Source organism: Octopus bimaculoides, chromosome 22 (genome assembly GCF_001194135.2).
Source record: "Octopus bimaculoides isolate UCB-OBI-ISO-001 chromosome 22, ASM119413v2, whole genome shotgun sequence".
Taxonomy (NCBI): Eukaryota; Metazoa; Mollusca; class Cephalopoda; order Octopoda; family Octopodidae; genus Octopus; species Octopus bimaculoides.
The window spans coordinates 17,818,349-17,829,288 of record NC_069002.1 but is presented as its reverse complement, the minus strand read 5'-3'; the positions used below and the strand labels follow the sequence as shown (position 1 = coordinate 17,829,288).

The 10,940-nt window shown below is 37.1% G+C and overlaps 1 protein-coding gene across 3 annotated transcripts in view; it reads left to right on the top strand.

Annotated features, from left to right (window-relative positions):
* LOC106874287 (EF-hand calcium-binding domain-containing protein 6) overlaps positions 1–10,940 on the top strand; it is a 300,872-nt gene that overhangs the window by 1,869 nt on the left and 288,063 nt on the right. Inside the window, exon 1 of one of the 3 annotated variants that reach the window (XM_052975710.1) lies at positions 7,260–7,459. The exons of 1 other annotated variant lie outside the window; for it this stretch is intronic. Coding sequence is in view for 1 of the 2 variants with exons in the window: in XM_052975709.1 (XP_052831669.1) it covers positions 9,741–9,786 (46 nt within the window). In the remaining variant the exon portion in view is untranslated. Of the gene's footprint in view, positions 1–7,259; positions 7,460–9,725; positions 9,787–10,940 lie in introns of those variants that run through there. One more of the 3 variants, XM_052975709.1, reaches the window with a different exon arrangement.

Sequence of the window (10,940 nt, the reverse complement as noted above, 5' to 3'; positions counted from 1 at the left end):
ATATATATATATATATATATATATATATAAGTCAATGAATCTAGAATTCCCCCATTTCTTTCAATATCTAGTTGCCAAGGCCATATGTAATTTCATTTCAATTTCAGCCAGGTTCTTACTCCTGTTGTAAAATGCTTTAATGATTAAAATGTACATGAATATCAATTTATTATTAATATTTTAATGATAATAATAATTATTATTATCAAATATTGCACCTTTTCTTCTGATCCCATCTAGCTATGTGGTGCATAAAACTTAGTTTGCACAAGGCCTGTGCTCAACATCCATTTTGCACACCCATTGTGCCTGAACACCCTCCCCCCACTACCATTTTAATTTGTACATAAACAATTTCACCTGGCAGTTCAGACGCTTCCTGTGAGGTGTATGTATATTTTGTGTATACCCTTATACACCCTTATACCCTCATACAAGCGTCCTTATGAGTGTCATATACAGTTAGAAGTAACTCATCTATAAATATTTAGATATATATAATACTTAAACTGTCCTATGTAACCACCCTATTCTCATACTCACTTGTTGGCTCTTGCTCTAGATGTTCGATGAGGTGGGTAAAGTGTGATTCGTTGTAATTCACTGAATAAACTATGTATCAAAGCTGTATGATAGCTGGTAAGCGTTTTCACAGATCTTCTTCGTTTCAGGTGATGACAAAATTTCTACAACTACCTTATTGCCTCCACTCCCAAGCACTCTGTCTCAGGGTTGCTTCCATCAATGTTGGTACAATGAAAGGAAGGAGTGGGGAGATTACTGAAATGTTAGAGCAACACCATGTTGATGTGTGTGGTGTGCAAGAAGTAAGACGGAGGGGAACATCAGCTAGATTCCACATGGATAAGAGACAGAGGTTCAAATTCTTCTGGGTTGGCAAGAAGGATGGAGTGGGTGGAGTTGGCATACTGTTCGAAGAAAAGTGAGTATATAAGGTAATTGAGGTAGTTGGAATATGTGACAGGGTAATAAAGATGAGACTTATCATCGGTAAATTAACAGTTATATTTATCTTTTGCCTATGCTCTTCAGTCTGGGATGACTGATGAGCAGAAGAACCAATTCTATGAAATCCTTTTGCAGACCACGTCAATAACAAATGACAGAGACTTTGTTATTGTGGTTGGTGACTTTAATGGACATGTTGAACAGCACCCCTATGAATTCCAGGGAATGCATGGAGGCTATGGTTTTGGACCTACAAATGGGGAGTTCTGTGATGCAAATGATCTTATGATCTGCAATACTAACTTCAAAAAAACAGCCAGCCACCTAACCATTTATCAGTCTGGTGAGCACATAAGCCAGATTGACTAACTCCTCACCAGGTAATGAGACAGATGGATGCTTAAAAATGCAAAGTCTTTCCCAGGTGAAGAGTTACTAAATGTAGAAAATGAATGGGAGAAGGAGAGTCTACCAAATATTGAACCAATTGAGGGACTAACAATCAGAGTTGATAGCAGCATAATAGATAAGGTAATTAAGAACATGAAGGCAGGGAAAGACTCCGAGGAATTGGGAATAAATGCTGAGATGATTAAAATTTCCATTGGTGTAGGATACTGCTTAGTCACCTGTATAGTTAATCAGATTATTTAGGAAAGCACCATCCCCAATGACTGGTGTAGTAGTATTATAGTCAGCTGCTACAAGGGTAAACGTGATGCCTTAGATAGAAACAACTACAGAGGTATTCAATTGTTAGACCAAGTCATGAAAGTTACTGAGAGGGTTATAGCTCAATTGATTAGAAGTAGAATTAAACTAGATGAAATGCAGTTTTGTTTTGTATCCGGGAAGAATACCACAGATGCCATTCCTAGTGAGACAGCTGCTGGAAAAGTACTTGGTCAAAAGTAAGCCTTTATATTTAGCCTTCATCGACCTGGAGAAAGCTTTCAACAGAATTCCCCGCTCTATTATGTGGTGGTCTATAAGAAAGTTAGGAGTAGAAGAGTGGCTTGTTAGATCTGTACAAGCCATGTACAGTGGTGCTGTCATTAAGGTGAGAGATGGCCATAAATACAGTGATGAATTTAGCGTAGAGGCAGGGGTTAACCAGGGATCAGTTCTCAGCCCACTCTTATTCATTATAGTCCTCCATGCCATAACAGAGGAATTCAAAACTGGGTGCCCATGGTAACTGCTATATGCTGATGACATTGCTCTTATTGCAGAATCTTTAGCAGAACTGGAGAGAAATTCTAGATTTGGAAACAAAACCTGGAATCAAAGGTCCTTAAAGTTAACCTAGCTAAGACCAAAGTTGTTGTTAGTAATAAAGAAGATAAAACTCTCTTTCTGCCAGATAAATGGCCCTGCTAAATATATAAGAAAGGAGCTGGGAGAAATTCCATTTGCTGCACCCAGTGTAAACTATGGACACATAAGAGATGCAGTGGAAACACAGGCAGATTAACAGATAAAACCTGTATGTAGCAGATGTGTAGGAATAGTAAGCACTAAGAGACATGGAACTTAGATTCTCCCAAATGCTCAGGAGGCTCTCTTGAGGTTGTAGATGGTTTCTGTTACCTAGGAGACCAAATTTGCAATGGTGGAGGATGCTCTGAAAGTATTGTTTCTAGAATAAGAATTGGGTGGAGGAAGTTCAGAGAGCTAATACTTCTGTTGGCAACAAAAGGACTCTCTCTCTCTCAGAGTGAAAGGTAGACTATATTATGATGCTTGTGTGTGAATGGCTGTACTCCATGGTAGTGAGACATGGGCTCTGAATGCAGAAGACATGCATACACTGGAGAAAAATGAAGGTAGTATGCTCCATTAGATGTGCAACATCAGTGCACATGTATGGCAAAGTGCAAATGTATTGAAGCAGATTCAAATGTAGCATGCAAGAGAGAAGACTATGTTGGTTTAGACATGTGATGCATATGAACGAGGGCAGCTGCATGAAGAAGTGCTAATCACTGAAAGTGGATGGTATCCATGGAAGAGGGAGACTCAGGAAAACATGGAATGAAGTGGTAAGGACGAATCTCAGGATGTTGGGCCTCATGGAGGAATTGACAATGGACTGAAATGTCTGGTGATATGAAGTTCTTGAGGAGACCTGCACTTCCTTTAGGTTGGGTAACCATGTATTTCCTTTGTAGTAGTGCACCTGTTTCTGTCTTCATTCCTGATCTCTCTCTCTCTCTCTCTCTCTGAGAGATGAGAACAGATTAATAAATTGATCGAAATAAATTTTTAAAAAGTTTGCACTTAAGTGCAGGAGTGGCTGTGTCGTAAGTAGCTTGCTTACCAACCACGTGGTTCCAGGTTCAGTCCCACTGAGTGACACCATGGGCAAGTGTCTTCTACTATAGCCTCTGGCCAACCAAAGCCTTGTGAGTGGTTTTGGTAGACGGAAACTGAAAGAAGCCTGTCGTACATATATGTCTCTATGTGTATATGCTTGTGTGTCTCTGTTTGTATCCCCACCACCATCGCTTGACAACTGATGCTAGTGTGTACGTCCTCGTAACTTAGAGGTTCGGCAAAAGACACCGATAGAATAAGTACTAGGCTTACAAAGACTAAGTCCTGGGGTCGATTTGTTCGACTAAAGGCGGTGCTCCAGCATGGCCGCAGTCAAATGACTGAAACAAGTAAAAGAATTTGATAGGCAGGGAAAGAAAGACATGCAAAGAAACAGATAGAGAAAAAGAAATGGAGAAGAGAGAGTGGTAAAAAGAAAGTTTGGGAGAAAGGGATAGAAAGAAATATAACTAAATAGATATATAGTTTTAGAGCAGTGTTTTCCAAACTGCCGCCACACATTAGTGTGCCGCTAGCAGGGTGTAGGTGTGTCGCGAACGTACCGGAAACCAATACATAAAATACTCAATACCAGGGTCTTTTTTAAAACGGGGGCCACATTTTTCATTAACGTAACACTTTGAAACTTGGAACACTGGTAGAATGTGTCATATAAAACATCTTTTTCTCTTAGTCTTCTTTAAAAATAAAGAAATCCCTAAGTTATTCCATGTTAAATTTGTCGTATTTCTGTAATTTCAATCAATCACTGACGTCCATTCAACCGATATACATGAAGTGCCGACTACATAAACAAACGATTCTGAAACAATTCTATCGGTGATAGGGTTAGGGTAAAACAGCAAATTTAAAAAGAAAAAAGAAAAACGAAGCTATGGAAATTAAATACGCTTTACACCGCTTAATCAGCCAAAGGAGTAAATATAAACAACTGAATACTTGTCAGTGATTGGTTGAAATTATCGAAATAAGACAATTTTTTACATGAAATAAATTCGAATACAAAAATATTTTTCTGTTTTATAACACAAAATAGATAAGTATACGAAGTTTGAAAGTCTTTCGGTACCAAAAACACTACGTAAAACATTAATGAAAAATGTGGCCCCCGTTTTAAAAAAGATCCTTATTCGTAAATTGTAATTAAATTACCCATAAAATGGAAAAGTTTTTAATTAAGAAAAGAAAAGTCGCAGAAGATGACATTTTCAATGAACAAAATTGAACAGCTACGAAGGAAACCACTCAAACCGTTGAACGACCTGCATTAGTGAGTGAGAAGGGCACAGGAAAAAATTTTAAAGTCTTGTTTATACAACAAAGATTATATAAAACTGGGTTTCACATTTTCTGGAAATGAAAACAATCCTAGTTCCCTGTGTTTAGTTTGTGAGGATATACTTGCAAACGAAAGTATTGTACCAAACAAATTAAAAGGTCATTTCAACACTAGGCACGGAAATTTGTCAACAAAACCAGTGGAATACTCCACTGAAATTGCAAAACCTCTTTAAAAAAGCAGGCTTCAACGTTTACAAAGGGAATAAAGATATCAGACAAAGCTCAAGAGGGAAGTTGCTTGGTTGCTCATTCATATAATTGCCCCAAAACAAGGAACGACACAGTATTGCTGAAAGTACTATAAAGGAATCTTGCTGTGCTTATTGTTCGAACAATGTTTGGACCTGAATTTGTGACAGAAACTAATAAAATTTCTCTGACTGATAACACAATTGGAAGACGAATTCAAAATACAGGGTTGGACAAAATAATGGAAACACCTTAAAATTTCAAACAAATTAATTTTAATATGGGGTAGGACCACCTTTGGTAGTAATTACAGCTTGAATTCTACGGGGTATGGACTCGTACAAAAAAAAAAAAAGAGAGAATACAAATATAATTACTCATTGTTTTTTGATCGCGAAGCACTAATTGCGGAAACTGGGGGAGATGATTTACGAAGAGTTATAAACGAAGTGGTTCAAATGGTCAATTACATCGAAAGTAGACTTCTTAAATCAAGATTATTTCCTCATATTTGTGAAGAATAGGAGCAAATTTCAAGAAACTACTACTACACACAGAGGTTCGTTGGCTTTCAAAAGGTCGTGTGCTTTGTCGTGTATACAAACAGAGAAATTATGCTTAAACTTTCTGAAGAAAACCAACAGAATGAATTCCACGATCTGATTCAAGACGAACTTTCGTGCACCATACTGGCATATATTTCGGACATATTTGAACTGTTGAATAAAATTAACATAGGTATGCAGGGAAAAGCAGAATATATCTTAACAACGGTTGATAAAATTTGTGCTATGAGAGACGAGATAACAATTTGGAAAGGCAAAGTGAAAGAAGAAAATTTTGGAATTTTTTCCAAAACTTGTGAGTGCAAGCTAAAATGTGAGATCAGCTCGTTAATTGCTGACCATTTAACATTGCTGAGAGAAAATCTTGATTTAATATTTTCCAACTATTGAAATCCAAAGCTACAATTGGATCAGAAATCCATTTCTCGCAACTGCAACGATTGATTTTTCTCTTACCGAAGAAGAACAAGCCGAAATCATGAATGATCGGTGTCTGTTATTGATTTAGGAAGAGGGGAACTTACAGAACTTTTGGATTTGTGTTTCAAAGAAGCATCCGAACCTAACTAAAAAAGCTTTACAAATTCTTATGCAGTGTTCTGCTACATACATTTGCGAAGCTTTTCTTTCAGCAATGCTAAACTTAAAGACATCGAAACGTAGAAACTTGAAAATGATAGTGAAATGCGAGTGTCGTTATTTACTATTCCACCTAATATCAAAAATCTTTGTTATTCCTATGAAGCTCATGTATCTCACTGAAATAGTAAGTTATTATAGTTAATTTTTTTTATTAATCCTTGCACATATTTACAGAATATCATCGATAAATGATAACTCACTGATCTTTCTCTTGAAAATGTATTTTATTTTGCTAACAAATTATTTACAAATATAAATGAAAGGTTTTCTTAATGTGTTCCGCTATTAAAATTAATTTATGCATCAGCATCATATGGCCATGGTAGATCATGTTAAAATATCAATATTAACGTTAGGTTTGCATAAAACTTAATTGGTGTGTCGCTAAATTATGTATGTTTAAAATGCGTCACTAACCGGAAGAGTTTGGAAACACTGTTTTAGAGGGATAGGAAAAATATTGGTGTGTGTATGTGTGAGAGAAAGAGAGGGAGAAAAGAGGAGAAAGGCTGATTAAGGGAGAGATAGATAGAGAGATAGATAGAGAGATAGGTAGAGAGAGAGCAAAGAAAGATATGTTGGGGGAAAAAAGTCAAGAAAAACAGTAAATTTTTATATTAACACCCGCACGGTTTTCACTAAGACAGGAAAAAAAACTCGGTTTTTTTTTTGCGTGGAATCAAGTACCCTGACTTCCTAATATTATGCAAATCCCTTATTTCCGAACCAAAATAAGGGATTTGCAGCATTACTTGAAATCCGAGTTTTTTTTCTTTCTTTTCTTCAGTGAAAATCGTGCGGGTGTTTATATAAAAAATTACCAGAAAAATTATAAAAGATAAAAATGGATTGAGAAAGACAGACAGACAGACAGACAAAGAAAAAGAGAGAGAGAAAGAGACAAAAAGATTATATAAGTCAGAGAGACAGCTTAAGAGAGAGATAAATAGCTAGAGAGAGAGACAGAGAGAAATGAAAGATTGGGAGAAAGGAGAAAAAGACATAACTAGATAAAGATAGTTTTAGAGAGAGAGAGTGTGTGTGTGTTTGAAAGATAGAGAGGTTGATATATAAGTCGGGTGGAAGGGACAAGAAGTACATAAGAGAAAGATAGAGGGAAAAAGACAGACTAAGGCAGATAGATAGATAGATTGATGAAGACCGAAGGCGTGGGGAGAGACAGATTAAGAAGAGATTAAAGAAAGTTTGTTGTTTTGAAAGTGGTTTCTACTACAGAAGTTGATTTAAAATAACAGAAGTAATGTGTATAAAAAGTTTCTTCGTTGTTTGGCCTAGCAACAAACAGCGCTAAGCAAAAAAGTTTTCGTCAAGGAAACTCTTATTTTGAAATTAGAAAGACTCGTGCATTTAAAAAGGAAACGGTAACAATTATTGACGCAGTTTCGCTTTGAAAAGTATGTACTCCTTATTCTTATGTTTTGTTTGGTTTGTCATTTATTTTCTTTTGTGTGTTTGTGTGATTGGTCGTATTTAAGAATAAAGGGTTGTGGGGCAAAATCAACGAGTGTCAATGGGACATAAATTTTATTTATCGTTGGCGGTCTTTAGTAATAAGTAAACCCAGGTCCAACAAATTTGTTATCAAAAGCATTCCGACCATGTCTATCCCTTTTTTTTTTTTACCTTAGACATAAATACGGCTCAGATTATCTAATCCCATCTGATGTTCGACTTTTTAAAATGATTATGTTGTGTGGTTTGACAAAAGAAATTTGACTGCTGTTTCTACCAAGCAGGATGAGCGATCGCGTAGTACTGGTGGGATACTTTAAAAAAAGGTAACAAGGGTAAATTGCAAATCTTATGAAGATGCGAGGGGTGTCAAGTTCCTTCCCAAAATTCGTCAACATAAATCCTGACATGCTTCTGCAGCTTTTCCTCTTAATGTTCACATTTTCTGTTTTATCATGTGTAACTATGGAAGTACCTCTGCTCATCTTTGCTGTGTCTTCTTCACTTGACTTAAGGCTGCTTTCTCCCTATTTTTACCCTTTCCAATGAATTGTAGTGCACCCGATCACTGTATACAATAAGTTATCACCACTCTCGTTATAATCTATATCTGGGAATGAATCCTAGATTTTACAAATTCAGAGATATTTTGGCACAGTTTTGGAAAAGTTATCTAATACCGTGGGAAGGAGAAGGGACACAATTGAATAATTACATTTTTGTCCCCCACCTATTATTCAATCGTGTCCCTTTTCCTTCCCATGGCATTAGATAACTTTATATAAGCCCTAATCCTAACCTTAAACACTGTCTTTCCTCATAGCTATTCGTGTAATATATGGTTTGATCTTCAATTTTTCCATGTTGGGTTTTTTTTTTTTAAACTTCAGTTAACGCTTTCAAATTGAAATGTAGGCAAAATTTCGTCCGCAGTGGATAGCTTTCTTCTTCGTTCGAAGACCTGGTCTAAAGGCTTCTTCGAAGTTTCTTGAAGGAAATAATTGTAGTTTTCATTGTAGCTGAAGCATCGTAGGAAGATTCTCATGGAAACTAAAATCTCTTACTTTTCTAATTCTAATGAGATATGGGTTTTTCTAATCCCTCGATAGTGGATTCAGGCCTTTCTAACACCTCCATGATGGGAGACAGATGAGAACTTATTGATACTAATTTGACTGAGACTATCCTTGGTCCTCTGATACAAACGTGCTTTTTTAAAAGTGATCTAAAGTAAAACCTTCCGTTAAACTTCCACGACAATCTATGTTCCAAATACAAGCTTAATAATGACAAAGTTATTAAATTCTTCATTATTTTCAAAATTAATTGAAACTAAGGCAGTGTATTTCAGTTGAAACATGGTAATGAGAAAGTTAATATCAAGTTATAAACGCTCTTGAGACAAATGTGTTTGAGAGAAGTTCCTAGAGGAATGTATAATACGAGGTTAGGTTGGGTGATTCATGGCAATATTTAATACAAATCATTTAATGGTGGTATTTTATTTAGTGCAGTGTTTGTCATGCGAGTCCGGCATTGATGAGTCAAAAAGTAGCGGGGAAGTTGTGTTTAAAATCAAAATGACTTAAAACCTTTTAAACTTGACCTACATCATGGCGAACGAAAAATTAAGTGGATGTAAACTCTTTATTTTTGTATTAATAAAGGGGGAGATGGTGTACTGGTATTTTCATATTAATAAAGGGAGAGATGGAGTACTGGTATTTGTTCAGAGAATCGTTGATATAGTATATATTTTGAGAGGGGTAATATTGAACCAGTACAATTACAGCCATAGGCGATCCATCCAAGGCCATCATATCATTTTTAGATTTAGTGTATTTAGGATGACACGATTCAAAGTGTCCTTCCTTAGGGTGTGAAACGAAAAGGATTTAACTGTTATTTCTTGCAGATTTAGCAACCACATAGCAACTCCTTTTAAAGTTTTTTTTGAGCTTGAGAGAAACTTGTTGATGTTACTATTGTTGCTTTTGGGACTGGGAGCCTTGCTGGAAGTGTAGGGTCAGTAACATCACACGAACAAACGAGGGGGCCTTGCTGGAAGGACAGGGGCGAGGGAGATCACATAAGCCAAAGAATGACTAGCATGAGCCTCTTTTGCTTTGGGACTGTCGTTAGGGATGAGCGTGATGGCCACATGAGGTCAGGAAATTTGCTGCTAGGTTCTGGTCAGAGTTTAGGTGGGTCGTTCACTCACGGATGTATATTGTCTGGAAAGGATTGACATTACGACAGGATCTGAGAGGTAGGTAAGCTACGTTTTTTTCCCCATACCGCAAGCCTTTTCACTGTGTTTGTCAATGTAGGAAAGGCTAGGTGGATGTGTATGCAGCAGAAATTCAGAGGTTGACCACACTTTCTGGATATACAGGGAAAAGCCTGGAAAAGGTGGTACTGCTATGAATCGTACCCCGACGAGATTGGTGCAGCTCTAACAGTTGCCAGGCAACGACAAGATGTCTGTGAGTGAACTCGTTACTCAAGCCCATACGTCGACATGAAACGCTGTGGCACTAACAGCTGTGGAAGTTCTTAAATATAGAACTTATTTTTTTTATCTCTAAAGATGAGGTTAATAGTAAAAAAAATTATAATTGTACTAACAAGAAAAATAGAGAACGTGGTGCACAAAAAGACAAAAACAAAACATGGTACACAATTACGAATACAAGCAACAAGAAAATAACAAGAGGTGTCTTTTGACTGAGAACGGATCCAATTGAGCTGGTGTGTATGAAGTGAAAGCCTAAAGGCTGGAGCATAGGAGATGGACATAAGAGATGTTGGTGGTCAGCAGTCAGGCCAAGAAAGAAAGATCATGGTTGGCCAGACACCGGTCACGTAGAAGGAGGAGAGATGGGTAGGAGGAAGCAGGATTGAAGGATTAGGAAAAAATCAGAGACAAAGAGAAAGGTACAATGGAGATAAACGAGTGGGAAATGGTGGGAGTGAAAGAAAGAGGGGGGGGGGGCCAAGAAATGTGAGAGAGAAAAAGAAGGAAGAAAGTAAGAGGGGGACTAAAAGATAGAGTAAGAGACGTACAAAATTTAGATACATACCGACTTTAAGATGAGGACAAGTGTGTACGTATGCTGCTATAAGATTATATAAGTATATAAATGGAACAAAAACGCAATAGAGGGTGATAAAACATTCAGACAGATAGACGATGCAAAGGCGGGCAAGAGAAACAGCAATTAGAAGGACAGGCAAAAAAAGACGGGTCATTTGTGGCATTTTGGGAGCAACCAGATCAAACCATCTCGAGTGTAACTGCCTGAAACAGTCATGACTTCTGGTACTTGACTGAGGAAAGAAGTCCACGAATGACCTGTCTTTTTTTGCCTGGCCTTCTAATTGTTGTTTCTCTTGTCCGCCTTTGTATCGTCTATCTGTCCA